The 18993-nt window shown below is 40.0% G+C and overlaps 1 protein-coding gene across 17 annotated transcripts in view; it reads left to right on the top strand.

Moving 5' to 3' along the window:
- The window catches only part of shank3a (SH3 and multiple ankyrin repeat domains 3a), a 237474-nt gene that overhangs the window by 87562 nt on the left and 130919 nt on the right, over positions 1–18993 (top strand). For all 17 annotated transcript variants that reach the window (XR_009130085.2, XM_078790453.1, XM_078790463.1 and 14 more), the window contains one exon: positions 18353–18556. Coding sequence is in view for 16 of the 17 variants with exons in the window: in XM_078790453.1 (XP_078646579.1) it covers positions 18353–18556 (204 nt within the window). In the remaining variant the exon portion in view is untranslated. The remainder of the gene's footprint in view (positions 1–18352; positions 18557–18993) is intronic.

The following is an 18993-nucleotide window of genomic DNA, read 5'->3' on the forward strand; positions in this document are numbered from 1 at the left end:
GAATGGGGAAAAATGCACATATTTGTCATTTTTTTTTTTTAATCTGACTTTCTGTGAGACTCTGAATGAATCCTGAATGAGTTCTGACTAGTGATTGGATGAGATCTAGGGAATGGAGGTAAGCGGGTGTTTGGCTGCCTACTTTGGTTGGGATTTTACAGGCCTTCCCTTAATTGTAAGCATTGTAGTTTTTAATTCTGCATGCATGTTTGTTTTCTCTGGCTTAGATTTATGCTACACATGTGGCGAGAAACAACAATTTGTTGTATTCGGCTGTTAAAACTGGTCAAATTAAGATTCAAACTTTCAAAAGTTTATCAGATATTGTGTTTAAAATATGTTTTGCGGTATTTTCCATTGGTGAACGTGGGGGTAAAATGGCTCTTTTGATAGTAAAGGTTGCCGACCCCTGGTCTAGAGGTAGGGTACTTTATCTACCTCTGCATGCGCTGTAAAATATATATTTTTTGCGTGCAACTGTGGGTGGTACTAAAGCTGGCTTAGGAGTTCGCTCCCGACCGCTGTTACAACATTGGTTCTGTTGCTGTACATTATTCAAGTAAAAACATTTCAGAAATAACATGTTCTCTCTAACTATGCCCTGCTTCTAATTAATACTCAAATACAAATTGAAGTTTATGTAAGTTCATTGTCTGACTTACATGACTGACTACATTTATAAGTAGAAAATGTCTTGCAGCGCTTTGTTGAATGGCGTTTTGTATGTTTCCGAGAACAGTACTTGTAATTTTGGCATCACCTCTTGCCCAATTATGTCTCTGCTTTGAATGAATTTCAGTTTGTGAGATGAAAATCTGAAATGTATTAGACATTGTGAATCAGTGGTCATCTTGTGAAGTTATGTGATGTTATTTTCAAATTTTAAAAGCGAACTTGAAAATACGTAACTGTCTTTGGCAGTCTGCATTCGTAATCATTAGCATCTTCAACAATTGACTGGTCGGATGGCAGATTATTTGCAAAGCTTGTTTTTTGTAACAGCTATGGTTTGTCATTCATCATCTCCAACTCGGCAATTTCTACAATTGAGCCCAAAAGAGACAGCTTACCAATTGTGCTAATGGCTGCTATTCATCTCCTCAACAGAGGGAAGTGAGACACTGACATAAACAGTCTGCCCCACTGCTCTCTAACTGCATCCATCTGTATTCTCCATTTTGCCTCCTTAGCAGACTCTCTTTCATCATTCATTTGGCGAGCTTTACTGTGATGTTAGTTAGTTAGTCCTACCAAAATAAAACATCTCTTGCCAATGAAAATAATTAGAATTGTTTTTTTTCTCCTCTTAGATGATTGTTTCCTTCTTATGTTGTCCTTCAGTTGGTAGGTTGGGTGTAGTATGTTGAAAAACATTTGATAAAGTGCCCAAGAACCAATGCTTTATCTTTCCTAGCAACCATTATTGGGTGAACCCAAAGTACAAGTATTCCTCTCAAAACATTTTGCTTTTTATTTGGCTTTTTGTGGGAAAAAATAAGTGATAAAAATCGGAATTGTGTTTCCAAAATTTTGCCTTGATGCTGGAATTTTGAAAGTTCAAAAGTGGCTTTACTGGTAGTAACACATGGGAACACACAGTTTTGTTCTGTGTTTATCGCTGACAAAATGTGTGGTCCCAAGAAGGGATATTGTGCACTTTATCTTTATTACAAATACACTGGCTCTTCGTATATGTTCATATTAGATGGATGTAACATACAACAAAGTGACAAGTGGGACAGGAGGACAGTGCTAACATTCAACTCAAATTTTAGCAGCAACATCATGCTTTGCACCTCACAGCTAGGAGACCAGGGTTCAATTCCACCCTCGGCCATCTCTGTGTGGAGTTTGCATGTTCTCCCCGTGCATGCGTGGGTTTTCTCCGGGTACTCCGGTTTCCTCCCACATTCCAAAAACATGCTAGGTTAATTGGCGACTCCAAATTGTCCATAGGTATGAATGTGAGTGTGAATGGTTGTTTGTCTATATGTGCCCTGTGATTGGCTGGCGACCAGTCCAGTGTAACCCACCTCTCACCCGAAGACAGCTGGGATAGGCTCCAGCACCTCCGCGACCCTTGTGAGGAAAAGCGGTAGAAAATGAATGAATGAATCATGCTATGCTAGCCTTGTTGCTGGGGTAAAATAAAGGATCAAACTTCCAGGTCCCGTGTTTGTAACTCACTGATAGATTGTTGACAGTGTTTATTGTAAAGGGGACCTATTCTGCTTTTCCCACTTTTCTCACCGGGAAAGGTGCATTAATTCAAGCGGCGCCCTCACGTCCGGCTTCTCCTCCACCACACCAACAGTGCCCCTGACAAAGTGTGTCTGACAATGAGTGCTCTCCCTCGGGCAGGCGAGATTGCCACACGTCTCAGTGGTCTCCAGCTAGCCAGTAGCTCCTAAGCACTTTTCAATTAGCTCTACAAAGACTTTATTCATTTATTATCAACTCCTGTACCCACTATATTAGAAAGGGGGATTTATTCACAGTCAGGAAGCACTTTGGCCGTGTGACCAATCACAGCGGAGTGGGTAGAATAAATTAAAACAGACCATTTTGGCGGGAAGCACAAATCCAAGGAAATACAGCTGGAATTGGTGCGGATTCTGGAAAATCTTGAACGTTTTCTGTGCTGGTTATTGTGTGTAGATGCTCTATGGGAGTCTTCTGTAGGGGCGGGCTCCTCTAGCAAGGGGCGGGTCCAAGGAGCTGTCATGTTCTTTGTTCTTCTCTTTTGACAATATTAAACTGAGAAGTCAGTTTTGCATAATTGACAATATTTTAGTATGTACAGTAATTAACTTAAGGATTGTTCCTGTTTCCTCTTTGAAACCTTTTTACAAAATCTGAGCAAATCTAAGATCAACCTGTGCCTCGGAGATTATACTGACATCTGTTTCCTGGTATTTCTGATGGCTGTCATCCATATCTCACTTCCCTTCCTGTGTCTTGAGTCTGACATAAAATGGCAGTTGGAAGCATCAATTTTCATGTGATTTTGTCTCAGTGATTGTGGATTGTCACTATCATATAACCCTGTTGATACGTTTAACTTCATTCTCGCTGAAAGACAAAGCTCTACCTCCCCTCACCTCTGCGGCATCATGTCCCTTTTTTCCCAGTGTCCTCATCTGACTCCCCCAGCTTTCTCATTGGGATAAGCGATGTGTTTTCACAAAGGGGGGCAAACTTTTCAAATGAGATTCCTGCCTCCAGCCAGCTTATAAATCCTACAAAATGCTGATTATTTTATTGATCCACTTGCCTTTTGCTTTTCTTGCTTTACCGCCACATCCTATTTCATACTTTACTCTTTTCCATCCTCTATCTCTTGCTATGTGAATATTATCCGAGTACAGGAATTGATGGAGATGTTAATATTGCTCCAAAACACACAAAGCGTTTGTTACAAGTCTGTGTGGGATATGTATTGTATTATGTGTATGCAGGGAGAGAACACCTCTCTTTGTTGTAATATAATATCCACAACTTGAAAGGAGAGGACACTGGATTTTAATATATGGCTTTCTTTCTTCCCTGGTTAGATGGAGTCATCTCATGAGAAGTATGAGATGAAGCTGAAATTGTATGCACAAAACAATCCCTATCTCCAATGTGGTACACCCATTTACACTTTAGTGTCGGGGTGTTGGAGGTGTGTGTGTGTGTGTGTGTGGGGAGGGGGCATGAAAAGAAACAGCATCAGCTTTAACACTTGTAACTTTACAAGAATAAAGTCAATTAAAAAACAAAACAAACAAAAAAACAGCATTTTACGTGACAACATGTTTCAAAGTCTAAATTTATTTCTCAAGGGTCACACGTCCCCAAAACGCTGCGAACAAGTTGACGGCATTGGTTCAAACACACAATTTGAGGTGCAATAAAAAGCATGGGAGCTGCAACTCAAACAACGATTTCAAAACACAGCCACTGTTCAATGGTCTGACGCTGTCGAGCCCTCAGGATACAACGGAAGGCTCCATGTGGAATATGTTTCACTTTAAGTTCAGTCTGTTGAGTATTTCATGCCGTGGGGGGCAGCAAAGCTGAAAGTTTTTTTTTTCCCCCCCTAATTCAGATGGTACACGAGTCATGCAGGAAGTGTCCTACCCTCCTGCATAGCAACTGTTTGTTCTTTGAAATAAAATGCACTGATAGGGAAGAGTTAATGGGCAGCTGCACTTTTGGGGGGAATTTTGCCCATCATTCACAATACAATTCACATGCATATGCTAGTTTCGTCAACAACAGCAGCATAGATACAGCGACAATACTTACGATGTCCTCTCTCCTTGGGATGGCTGTGTCTTCCAGCGCAAGACGTGTGCTCCAATCCTCGGGTAAAAAGAAAAAATCTTGAGTCTTTGTAGTGACATTAGAGCTAGGTATCCACTAGTCAACTGGATAAAAATAGTTTTTCATGTTAGTTGCTACAATAATAGCACCAGTCAGTTATGGAAATGACACACTGTTGACGTTTTTACAATTTGTTTTGTGAGTGCTATGGTGTCAAAGTAGGTATTTCCCATGACGTCCGTTATTAGCTAGCTCACATTAACTTGTTTTCTCGACTAACACAGAAAAAGGAAGGAACATATGTTCATGTTTCACATAAGGATTGTGAAAATTCCCCAAAAAGTGCAGTTCCCCTTTAAGCCTTCAGCAGCCTAATAAATTAGGGTCAGCCAGTACGCGTATGTGCGTGCACAGATTTTAAATGCTATTCACAATGGTGGGTGAGAGGACTACAGCCAGTAACAAACCTCATTGCAGACTAAAAAAAAAAACAGCATCGAAGGATAGAGACGTGTGGATGATAAAGCTTCAAATATCAAATAAAGCTTAATCTTTTCTGGCCAAGAAAGTCACTCTCACCAATTTCTTTTTGACCCTGAGCGAGAAGGTTTCTTCCTGGAAAAAAACTGCATCATAGGTTTTAATTTTAACGTCACAATATTTTGAAATGAGAAAAAAAAAACATGATCTTATTTTTATTTGTGTTGAAAACCAATTTAAGGTTGAATAAATAAGACTGAATGACAGTAAAAGCAGTTTGTAAAAAAAAACTACAAAAGGCTCAGTGAGTGAGGTTGAACAGCAATAAATAATAGTGTAATTTGCATGAAATAATATATTGCACATGGCAAATTGTTCCAGAGATTATGTAGATTGAAACTAAAATGAACCCCGTCACTAAACTTTGGGGGCACTCTTTTGGTAATGACCAGAAAAGAAGTGGTAGTTGCAGCCACGTTGAGATCTAATTTTGTAGACCAGGCGCAAGGCAGGTGTATTTCTTTCTCAAATACGGACAATGATGGAATATACTTGTTTCATGCTCATACCCGTAACAGATACTCCTTTATAATGAGCTCATTCCTAGTATATACCAAAAGAAAGGTTAGACTCTCATATTACATCAGAAAAAGAGTTAGTTTCTATCTTTTTCGTTCTTTAATCATCAGCAGTAGAACATAAGGAAGTGTCAGTAAAAATATGAGTTCTCAACAAAAACAAGCTTCATATTTGGAATTAAACTCTGTGTGTGCACGTGTTTGCATGTGTGCGATTGTCAGTGCATAAAAAATTCTCCTCAATTCTAATAATAATAATAATAATAATAATTCTGGGTGGCACGGCGGGCGAGTGGTTAGCACGCAGACCTCACAGCTAGGAGGACCAGGGTTCAATTCCACCCTCAGCCATCTCTGTGTGGGTGGGTTTTCTCCAGGTACTCCGGTTTCCTCCCACATTCCAAAAACATGCACTCCAAATTGTCCATAGGTATGAATGTGAGTGTGAATGGTTGTTTGTCTATATGTGCACTGTGATTGGTTGGCGACCAGTCCAGGGTGTACCCCGCCTCTCGCCCGAAGACAGCTGGGATAGGCTCCAGCACCCCCACGACCCTCGTGAGGAAAAAGCGGTAGAAAATGAATGAATGAATAATAATTGTAATCTCTTCAACACTATAAGACTACGTGCTTTTTCACTTCCTGGATGGGAAAGTTCCAGGCCGTGTTCTTATAAAATGCACTTCTGTCACCTTGTGGCTGTTTTTCTGGCTTAAAACCGCAACAAACATGCTCTCTTCTTTTGTGGAGTTGCATCATCACCTCTTTTTTGCCTGTAATGCAAAAACGTAATCCCAAAAATGTAAAAGACGTATAAACACGTCTTTGGGAGCTAGCGTTTCGGTTGAAAATACATATAAATAGGTCTTTGATAGCAAATGAGTTACTGTCAGGTATGAGCATATCTTGCTAACTCTGGTCTGTAAAAAGTATTTAGTATGTATGAATGTTAGACAAAAAGGTGTGGAACTGGCATTTGTGACATATATGTTCTCAAAGGCAATTTTTACTGTCTGTCAAATGTTTCCGTATTTTTATCTTGTGGATTTTATGTTATCAGGAGCGGTGCCATGACAATATTAAAAAACAAAAAGAGGCAAAATGTTGGCTGTGATGGTAGCTTGGTAAATAAAACATATAGTCCAGTGAGACTTCATTTTTTTTCCTCTTTATGGCATATTTTTTGAGTGATGTGACTCCGGAGCAACTTACAGTGTAGAAAATATACTAGTTGTCAGAGCAGGCAGCTGCATGTTTAGATAAGCCAGTGTAATACCAGGCTTGTATGAGCAGGCTGCGGTCAAGTGTGTCAAATGCTTCAAATCAATAAAAAGAGCGACACAATATTTCTTGCTGTCTAGAGCCTCAATTAAATCATTTTTGGCCTTCAGCACTGCTGTGCTGTTTTCTGAAACCAGTTTGGAATCATTCTTAAAATTCTAAAATTTATAAAATGCCTTCGGGTCACACTGTGGCCTAGTGGTTTGCATGTTGGCCACACATTTAGGTGCTCTGGATGATCTAGGTTGGAGTTTGCATGTTCTCCTTATCTCAGAGACCCATACAAATGGAAACTGTGATGGGTCCACTCACAGCCTGCAATATCAAGGGTGGCCAAACACGAGCCAGACCAGAGTTTGACAGTTGAGCATTTAGCGACTTTAACATCCCACAAAAATAAAATGCTCATTGGAACAATGTAGCATAGCTTAGACAGTGTACCAGACTGAGTAATTAAGGAACTTGGCAATTCAGTAGTTGTCACATGATTTAAACAAGATTTCATGACTTGCCAACATTTTTGGGGGCCATTAATATTCATATTCCTATACAGTATTTATAGTCACTTCACTCAAAGCCAGCTAAGTTGTACATAAAATGTTTGATATAGAGGTTTGTGACAACTCTTTTGCATATGACATTGGAACTTTGAAGTTTCTCATGTCTTCAATGGTACAATGATGACAAAATTGCAACCAGCAACATTGCTGAATTTAAATGGGACCTAATATGCTCATTTTTTTTACCCTTAGTATTGAACTGTAGATTCCTATAGAGCAGCTACACACAATAACCGGCACAGAAAACTTCCAGAATCTGCACCTATTCCAGCTTTGTGCTTCCCTCCAAATCGGTCTGTTTTAATTTATTCCACCCTCGGCCTTGGTTGGTCACATTCCCAAAGTACTACATACTTCCTGACTACAGTGACTCTTTCTAATATAGTGGGTATAGGAGTTGATAATAAATGGATGAAGTCTTTGCAGAGCTGGTTGAAAAGTGTTAGAAAAGCTCATGAGCTACTGGCTGGAGACCCCTTACTCACCGTGTATGAACTCAAAAAGTAGGCATATTGTGGATTTGATTTGGGTGTTTTAATGCCTCTAGAGCTGCCTGCTTTGCCGTCTTGATTAAATTCAGTTGCACGTATGCACATTGTGTACTCTGCGGAGGCTTTGATTAGCCAGGCATTTTAATATGTACCCTTATCCAACATGAAATTTAGCTTCAAATTACTCATGAATCAAACATTGTAGTCTTACTTTTGTGCTAATATTGATGTTAGATGAGTCACTGCAGACTTTGCAACATTAGAAAATGACAGTGTTCCCCCATTGCAGTGTGAAAGCAAATTTCACACTATAATCTGGCATGACATGACAACTATTCAGTCACAGAAGGTTTGATGTGCAGCTCATCTGCTCCACTTGTCGCAAAAGAGTTTGGACCTGGAACTAACCTGCTCCATTATACGTATTTGCAACACTTCCTTACATAGCACACTGCAACTTGGAGTGGCTTTAGGGGACACACTTGTCAGTCATGATATTTGTTTTCTAATTAACATGACAACTTCACCATGACAGTCATGACCGGATGCTTCAAGTTTTTAATTTTTATTTTTTTATTTTAAGTTTGTACATCCATCCTGTACAGGTAAATACAATATTATTATTAAGGCTGTGAACACCACGTGGGACCCCAACATTAGTAGAGCCAACACAACAGTTATTCTTACGTCCAGTTTACCTTCCCAGTATTAACAAAGTTATTTTAAAGTGCAAAACACATTTTTATTTTTCATTTGTAATTGGAGAGAGGTTATTATTTTTCAAGGATAGCAACTTTATTTAATCCTTCACTCTTCGTTCACAAAGGGTGAACGAAAATACATTTCTGGGGATCACAATAGATGAAAATATGATCTGGAAACCTCATATTACAAATATACAACATAAGGTGGCCAGAAATATTTCAGTACTGAACAAAGCAAAATTTGTTCTCAATCAGAAATCACTCCACACTCTTTATTGCTCTCTGGTTCTACCATATCTTACTTATTGTGTGGAAATATGGGCTAATAACTACAAAAGCAATCTTCACTCGCTAAATGTACTGCAAAAAAGGTCAGTAAGGATAATTCATAATGCCGCCTACAGAGAACATACTAACTCCTTATTTCTAAAATCACAAATACTTAAACTTGCTGATATAGTTCATCTTCAAACAGCTAAAATAATGCATAAGGCTAAAAACTTGATCTTGATCGTGAACAAGAGCACTTTTAAGGAGGGCTGTAGTAATCGAGTATTTTACTGAAAATGTTGATTAATCGAGTAATTGGAAAAAATATAATTTTGCTTGCTTAAAGTAAAAGAGGAGAGAGTTTATCTGGCCTACAGCACACACCCATATAGGAAGACCCTGTGACATCACACACCTTCAGTTTTACAACTCCCTCTGAAACCGAGCGTTTTGAGTAGGTATGAGCCAGATATTCGGGGATGAGACAGATACGTCTCGTTGTGTCATGTCGTCTTCTCTCTTAAGAGCATAATTATATAAGTCTTACAGATCACTTTCACATATACACTTCTTCGTCTTTCTCTTGGGCTTTTCCCTTCAGGGGTCGCCACAGTCAATCACTTGCCTCCATCCAACCCTGTCTTCTGCATCTGTCTATCTCACACCAACCACCCTCATGTCCTCCTTCACCACATCCATAAACCTCCTCTTTGGTCTTCCTCTACTCCTCCTACCTGGCAGCATCCTTCTACCAATATATTCACTATCTCTCCTCTGGACATGTCCCAACCATCTCAGTCTGGCCTCTCTGACTTTATCTCCAAGGCCTCTAACATGTAATGTCCCTCTGATGTACTTGTTCCTGATCCTGTTCATCCTGGTCACTCTCAATGAGAATTTACACATATACACACTACACATAAAGCAGAATAGTAACAAATATAGCAACGTCTCATCAATTAATCAATTAATTTCAAACTTAAAATAATGTGCAGATGCAAGTTCCACAAATGTTGGTTTAAATCTTGCACACTTCCTGTTGATGTCCCGCCCACTCCAAATACAGATAGTGGTGTACTTGCTCATCCCTAGTTTTGAGCCATGTTCAAACCTCATTATCTGAAACTTTGGCATGGTTTAACATGAGAACAACATTCTAACTACATTTATAGGTCAGAAAGTGGAAAATGCATTATAGGTCCCATTTAAGTACTCCAAGCAGCTATGGCAAGATACCCCTTTAAAAAAAAATAAACAATTCAACTGTGAAGTGTCAAATTTGCAAGGTGAATCACACACCCGCTGCTGTCCATGACGCAGGACAAAGTCCACCCTCAGCATTTTTGGTGTAAAGGATATGTTCAAGTGGTGTTTTTCAAGGTGTCTGAATCCTGGTGCTCGGCCATTAATCCTAGTTAATTGAATCAATGCAGTTTCCAACACCTTGTCTCGGGGGTGTATCGCCACAGGCTCAGATGTTAACCCCTGGTGAGATGTGTGGAGCGAGAGACCGCACTGAGTTGTGTTTCAATTTAAGTCAAGCGTGTTTGTTCATTAAAGTGATGATATTTTCTGTTAACTGTTTAGTGTGAAGTCATCTGCACTGTTTGAGCGCCAGAAGGGGTCTGGCTGTATCTTTGCTGCATGGACAGATTATTGGGATAAAAGGAGTGTAGATGTGGTGTTCCATATTCATTTGTTTGTTACCAGATGTGGATGTGAACCCGGTACATCACAAATGTAGTTTGGGTCATAAACGTCACTTTGTCAATGTCATGTGACATCAGTCAGCTGACATTAAGCTTCCTTCATGATTCGCTCTTGCTCCCCCACGGCGATGGTGACCGTCACGTACACACAGAGCTGCAACCATCATTTTCCAATTATGGATAAACTAACTCAGCAGTAAGGTATAAAGTTATCATTTCACTTGTATTATATTTATTTATAATGTAGAAAAAGTGAATTGTTGGACGGCTGTTTCTGTAACTTTTATTTCATGATGATTTGGAAAATGTGCCTGTATCTGAAACTGTTTCAATATGTTGCCTTGACTTTTGACCTTGACCCGGGTTTGATTCCCACCTCGGGCATCTCAGTGTGGAGTTTGCATGTTCTCCCCGTGCATGCGGGGGTTTTCGCCAGTTTCCTCCCACATTCCAAAAACATGCTAGGTTAATTGGTGACTCCAAATTGTCCATAGGTATGAATGTGAGTGTGAATGGTTGTTTGTCTATATGTGCCCTGTGATTGGCTGGCCACCAGTCCAGCGTGTACACCGTCTCTCGCCCGAAGACAGCTGGGATAGGCTCCAGCACGCCCCGCGACCCTCGTGAAGATAAGCGGTAGAAAATGAATGAATTAATTATTATTTCTTGTATATAATATTTGATAGCATATGCTAACTGGACCCAAATACATGAACTGTGTGTATTGAATGTTACGTAGCTATTTTGACATAATACCAGTTACTATGTACACAACTATTGAGGAATTGTTTCATTATCTTTATATCCATAATGAATTGAATTCTCAATGATTTGTGAATTATATCAGCTACTTTCATAACCTGTACATTTTAAAAGTTTATAGTTTAAGTTTAAAAGTTTAACCTTTATATATATATGTTACATAAATACTATTTTGATACAGCTTTTTCCCAAACGAGAAATGTTGCCAATTTTTAATGAGATCAACACCCCTAGTTTCTATGCTACTGTCCATAGAGAATATACACTGTAAGAAAAATGCTCCTTGAAATGAGAGTTTTTTTTAGAGCTAGCCACTTTTGCAAGATATTGTATGTGATTAGTGATGATCTAAATCTACAGTTGTTGTACTCTTCACTCCTCACAGTACATCCATCTATTAATTTTCTACGCCGCTGATCCTCAGTAGGATGGCGGGGGTATGCTGCAGCCTATACCAGCTGATTTTCCAGCGAGAGGCGGGGTACACCCTGGACTGGTCGCCAGCCAATCACAGGGCACATATAGACAAACAACCTTTCACACCACACTCACATTCATCAAATAAAGCCATAGTTGCTCATAGCTGGGAATTGTCCTTCCAATACAAATGTCATTTCTCGTACATAGGTAACAATGAAGTTATCAGAAGAACTCACCCTCCTTATTCGCGAGTCACTGACTGTGTTAATTACTGCATGCGTGGCCAGTGTGGAAGTGGAAGTGGAGTCATGGTATTGTGCAAGTCATTACCCTCCATCATCACCAACACTGTTCACTTTACTTTTTACCTCCTTTCTGTTTCTCCATCCATACATCAGCTCTTGCTCAAAGGCATCAACAATGTCCTGTCTCGTGCTATTGTGGCGTGCAGCCTTCTGTGGCTTTTGCGATACCGCCGCATCCCTCTTCCACCATGCATTAGCCTTGATTGCATAATCACGGGCAAGCACACGCAAACAATGCGTCCTAATTAGCAGGTTCTGAGTTTTAAAATAAGCTTGTGACATAATGTGTGTCATTGTGCATTTGTTTCCATTAAGTACAACTCTTTGCACTTTAGCATGCACTTGAGCGTGGCCTGTGATTTGTGTTCCCCACTTAAGTAACCCCTCTTAACCTCCCGTACAGCTTCCACAATGATAACCTTAAGCATACTGTTTATGAGGGTGTAGTGCCTTGCAAATGAAGGCCGGAGTTTGTTGTTCTGAATGAAGCCACGGAAAGACGCAGAACGGGTAGACATACGCTGTTGAAAGGATGTTACTGATGCCATAGCAACACTTAATATTACATAACTTGTTTTTATCTTGTTTTTATACCTAGGGCCATACAAAGAAACATTGCACTGAATCTTTTTGTTTTTGTTCTATTTGTCTTAGTACACATTCATTGGCTGCAGTAGAAATGGCAAAAACAATCTGTTCAAATTTTTTAATAATTAACGGAAAATATTTGATAGGACACATTTAGTATACGTATATAGTGGTGTGAAAAGGTTTGGGCACCCCTGCTAATTTTCAAGATTTTCCTTTATAAATCACTAGTTGTTGGTCAGCAATTTCAGTGAAATATATCATATAGCAGACGAACACAGTGATAGATGACGTTAGTGATATGATATTGAAATGAAGTTTATGGTATTTATAGAAGGTGTGCAATAATTATTAAAACAAAAGCAGGCAGGTGCATAAATCACCCCCACACTCAAAAAGTCTGGTCTCGATCCTAATAACCTCTCCAATTTCCAGTCCCATATCCAACCTCCCCTTTCTGTCCAAAATCCTTGAACGTGTCATCGCTGCTCAACTTCAAACTCACCTCAACTCCAACAGCCTGTTTGAATCCTTCTAGTCCGGTTTCCGTCCCAAGCACAGCACTGAAACATCTCTTCTTAAAATCACCAATGATCTTCTTCTCTTCTCCGACTCCAGCCATCTTACCATCCTCATCCTCCTAGACCTCACCGCAGCCTTTGACACCATTAGCCACTCTATCCTCCTGTCCCGCCTCAAAACCAGCCTCAATATCACTGATTCTGCTCTGTCCTGGTTCCAATCATACCTCATCAGTCTTCAACAGTTCGTGCACATAAATAGCTGCTCCTCCTCCATAGCCCCTTTACCTCAAGGTGTTCCCCAAAGTGTGGTGCTTGGTCCTCTCCTCATCCTCTACATCCTTCCACTTGGCAATATCATCCGTCGACATGTCATCAGTTTCCACAGCTACACCGATGATATTCAACTATACATTTCCACCACCTCCATCAACTCCAACATCTACTCCACCCTCACCAACTGCTTAGCTGATATCAAAATTAGATGGAACAAAATTTTCTTAAACTTAATAGTGATAAAACAGATATTATCATCATTGGTCCCAAAAACATCACAACACCCATCCATACAGTAACTTCTATCTTCAATTTGATAGCGCCACTCTTCACTTCATCCGCAACCTTTTCCAAAGACACTTGAGTTAATCCTTTGGATGCTCACTAAGCTGAGTCCCGTGAGATCAGTTGAAGATATGTTTCTCATAAGTTTCATTGTGTAGTATTTACCTTGGTATACGGTATAGTGTATACATACAGTAATTCGATTTCCAACTATTTCATTGCTCTAGTTGATATTGACAAAGCAATTAAGAGGCCGCTTTAAAACTGTTTTTACTGTTTAATGAACATCAGATCATTTGTGTGTTGCCCGAGGTTGTCTCATCTGTGCATCAATTGAAACCAGCCATCTTTTCTATGTTTTTAACATGCATGGTCTCATAAGTATGACCTACAGTTTATGAAGCACCCCTTTTTCTGTCACATCATCAGCCACCCATCTAATTAAAGTGGATAAAAGCTCACACATTGGCTAGAAAGAAATAATGTTAAGGAGGAAGACGAAGGGAGGAGTAAGAGGGCGAGAGAGTCATCCCTGGGTGGCTCTTTGCCAGTGTGTGAATTAGTCTGACATGTCGGGACATTGATTAATACGCAATGCATGGTGCACAGCGGCTAAGCATGTAAACAACACTGTGACGGAGGGTGGAGAGGAAGAAAGTGAGTCAGCACTGCTCATCAAACATTGCCACAGTAGGCAAGGCCACCAAAGTGAAGCAGACACTTCTTTGTGCTGTAATTTACCACCTTATATATTCTTCACCGCTGTTATATCTTAGTCTGTCCTGTTGTCAGCGGTGAGCAACAGATTATTTCCCTGCCTGTCATGTTTGCATGAACAACTTCAATTCATTAGAAATAATGAAAGAATAACGTCTCAAGGATCACTTATACACATACACAGTACACATATAGCTGAATAATAAACAATACAACAACAATACAACCTCATTAGCAGCTTCTGATCAATCCATGTCAATTTCAGACTTAAATTAATGTACAGATTTAAGCCTTAGCCATTTCCAAAACAACTCACACTTCTGGTTTATGCCCCGCCCACTCATAATTTAGATGGCTGTACAGATACAGATACAGGTACAGGTACAGGTACAGGTACAGGTACAGATACAGATAGTGGTGTACTCGCTCATCCATAATTGTCCTCACTCTGTTCTTTAAGCCCCCGTAACACATATTCAGAATCAGCAGAACCAACCGGAATGGTAAATTCTGAAAAAAATTTACAATCGACATTGTAAGAATGCTTTTTTAATACTTAGATTCTTAGATAACATGTTCACGAGCACTCAAATGTGATGGAAATATTCAGTAGTTGGAACACAGGAGTATTAAGAATACTGTTAGAACACAGTCAGAATATTTAGAAAGTACTTTGAACACAGTATGAGTGCCATTTGATTGCTGAAGTCTGGTTGGAAGGTGCCTCCAATGTCATATGAATTCACTCGAATGCCGCCATAAGGCCTTCTTAATACCAAATATATTGTACGGCGGAAGAGTGGTTAGCTCACAGGCCTCACAGCTAGCAGACCCAAGTTCAATTCCACCCTCGGCCGTCTCTGTGTTGACTTTGTAGTTTCTCTCCAGGGACTCCGGTTTCCTCCCACATTCCAAAAACATGTTATGTTAATTGGTGACTCCAAATCGTCCATAGGTATGAATGTGAGTGTGAATGGTTGTTTGTTTATATGTGCCCTGTGATTGGCTGGCAACCAGTCCAGGGTGTGCCCGGCCTCTCGCCCGAAGACAGCTGGGATAGGCTCCAACATCCCCCGCGATGTTGTAAGGATAAGCGGTAGAAAATTAATGAATGAATGAGTTCAAACAGAATGTGGGTCAAATAGTTAAAATGTACTTGCAAATGTACTTGCAATGTAACACTAATGTCCCGAGTGTGCCAAGTATGCTGCCGGAATGGTCCCTGATAGAATATGAAATGCTGCTGAATCTAGCTTTTTCATCAGTCTCGGCCCAAACACCACAGAGTATTGACCGTGTTGCTTTGCTCCAGATTTCTGTCCTGCAGCAAAACCTGCTTGAAAGAGATGCAGAAGAAACAAGACAAGAACACACAGAAGAAATCAGACCCGACCATGGCTGGTAGAGGATAATAGTGATTAATGGATTGATACAGAAATATCGATACTTATATCGATACCTATATCAGCTTTTCATGCTCTAAAATCTATTCTAAAATCCAAATATTGAAACTTTTCTTACTTAAGTCCTTTCAAGTAAGGTACGTACATCATTAACAGGAACACAGTGGAAAGTAAGCATTTTTTTTTCAGATTGCCATTAAAATGCCTTCCAAATGCCATTCGATATTTTTCATTATGTTTTTTTTATGTACCTCGAAAGTTTTTAACATGAGCAAAATACTCAAGTCGGTCACAAGAATGGGTCAAGATATTTGGAATGCACACAGAATGCGGTCCGAATATCCAGGAATATACAAGGAATATTTATTTTGACGACATTTCAAACTAAATTAACACATTAACACGCAAGTATGTTATTTTCTGTCATGCTCCAGAGGGGAAAATTTTTTATTGCATCTTGCCGATTTGAAATACTATTGAGAAACTGATAATATCTATTTACTTATCTGCACCGTACAGACTGAACACCCCACCCCTGGCAGAACCGCCTCACTATTTGAGAAGCACTGCTCTATGATGATTGGTTAAAGCCTCTGTCCTACAGGATACATTGAGGATGTCGATGTGTTGATGACTTGGTAGTGTTTGTATTAAGGTGCCATCTCAAATTGCCCTGAGTGATTGACTACCTCCTACTTGAGCCAGAAAATGGGTTTATCATAAGAGATTTTCTGCGTTTGATACTTTAGTTGCTAGGGCAACTGCACCAGGGAACAGCTGAAAAGGAAATTAGCTGCACTTAATGGTTTGCCTTCGAGATGGAAAACAATCCTTGACAATGATTTGACTTTATACTTCCTACATTCCTGTGTGAAATCTGTCAAATTTATTGGCCTACATAGGATGATTGCTCTTGTGTTGAGACCACTCACAGGTTGACATTTAAACATCTGACTATACTCTCCTGACAACAGTTGTGTGGATTCTTTCTCTCGGGCCACAGTGCTACCGGTGCTTTGGATTGCTTGGATTTTAGCAGACGTCTGGCAGCCAATATGTTGAGATGCCATGTCGCTCAAGTTTACGACCTTCTGCTTTGTCTGGTACAAATAGTCCCTGTGGGATTTGTTTGCATCTGTGTGTTGAACCTAATGCAGTAATGTAATATTGTAGCTCCATAATAGAATTCCAATTTTACATGTGTTACAAATGTGTTACAAATATAATGCGGTATGTTGTCAGTGTAACAGTGCCGATATTGCCCAGCATTGCCCAACCAATTTGATATAGGTAGCAGCACTTTCCTCGAATAATGTCAGGTCTTATAATAAGGTAGATCTTGTGTGGTGAATGACCACATTGTATTAATAATAATAATACATTTTATTTCAAAGCGCCTTTCAGGACACCCAAGGTCGCTGTACAGAAGATATAAAAACACAAATATAAAATACAAGATAAAAGAGGACAAACAATGAATAAGAACATACAGTAAATAAGGGGGGGGGGCATGTGACGCAGTTAAAGAGAGTAAGCTAGTTTGAACAGATGAGTTTTGAGTTTGGATTTCAAGATTGTACTTTTACTGTGATGCCACTGGATGCATTTCACAGATAAACACTGTTTGCATATCAGTGTAATGTAAATTGTACAGAAATGTACATTTATTTTTAATATTTTGTGTCAACAAAATATATATTTTTAAAAAGTCACGTCCCATAACGTGTTTTCCTACTATCAACAAGTAAAAAACAAAACATATTAGAAGTATTTAAGTATTTTCTCCCCCAACGCATACCCAGCAAATGGCAAATTCTATATTTACAATAAAAAGGTTAATATTGGAAGTAATTCTGACATACTCAGCTAGCAAGCTTGGTGTTGTGTGGAGCATGTCATGACTTCCCTGCCGTTATTCATTCATTCATTCATTTTCTACCGCTTTTTCCTCACGAGGGTCGCGGGGGTGCTGGAGCCTATCCCAGCTGTCTTTGGGCGAGAGGCAGGGTACACCCTGGACTGGTCGCCAGCCAATCACAGGGCACATATAGACAAACAACCATTCACACTCACATTCATACCTATGGACAATTTGGAGTCGCCAATTAACCTAGCATGTTTTTGGAATGTGGGAGGAAACCGGAGTACCCGGAGAAAACCCACGCATGCACGGGGAGAACATGCAAACTCCACACAGAGATGGCAGAGGGTGGAATTGAACCCTAGTCTCCTAGCTGTGAGTCCATGGCGTTACCTTATCTTCCATTATCGGACATGTGTGGAAGACAGGAAGTGACATCAGAGGTTCAGAGTTGAGTTTTAGCTTGTCAACGGGTTGTGACCCCAACAGTAGCCAGTCTTATTATATATCTATATTATAATAGTCTTATTATTATAGTCTTATTATTAGGATTATTGTGCTGTTATTATTGTGCCTGCTTTGAGATTATTTAAATCTGTTCTGGCGAGCTTGTGCCTCACAGTCTCATCGTCCAGGTTCATTAATCCCAGGTCGCCATTTGGTGGCCAGTATTTGGCAGCTAATCAGATCACAATGGGAGTCTTCTAAATGTCCCCTCTGTGTTGAAAAAATAATCATCAGTCTATTTTCTTAAATTCATCACGTGATATTTTGAAAAAAAACAACACATCTGTGACCCTCTCCCATTTTCCTGCTGCTGTCCTTTCTTGCAGAAATGTATGAAATTCAACGTGGACGCTCCCATTTGGCTGTCCAAACAGCGGATCCTGTGCACACTCAACCAGAGCCTGAAGGATGTACTCAACTATGGCCTATTCCAGCCAGCTTACAACGGCAAGGCTGGCAAGTTTCTGGATGAAGAAAGACAGCTGAGGGAATACCCTTTCCCATCCATCGCTCCTGTCCCCTATCTAGAGGTAGGTAGTGGATCATGTTTATGTATGATGCTTTAAACTGAGGGGGGGCATTTAAACCTGAGCTGACATCTTGGCATACTGTTCAATTGCATAAATAGTCATGTTAATGACTTTTTTTTTCTCATTTAGCCTGAGCATAATAATATATACATGATGAATATGTCATAGTGAATGGTGCAGGACTGTAGCCTGCCCCAGGTTATTTTCATCACATGCACGACACACTCAAGATGTTTGCTGCCACTTGTCAATCACTTAAGCAACCGATGCGGACATCTTTTTAAAGATGTGTAAATGTGATACACACACAATGGAAGGCGGCCCACACAGCATGTTTTTCATGTGTCAACAGCAACGATACCATGCAGCAGTGCTCGCCCATCATACATGCGGAATTTAAAAGTACAGTATCATGATGTGTCACGACTGCGGTACAA

Source organism: Doryrhamphus excisus, linkage group LG1 (genome assembly GCF_037039965.1).
Source record: "Doryrhamphus excisus strain RoL-2023G ecotype Guam linkage group LG1, RoL_Dexc_Guam_v1.1, whole genome shotgun sequence".
In the NCBI taxonomy this organism is placed as follows: Eukaryota; Metazoa; Chordata; class Actinopteri; order Syngnathiformes; family Syngnathidae; genus Doryrhamphus; species Doryrhamphus excisus.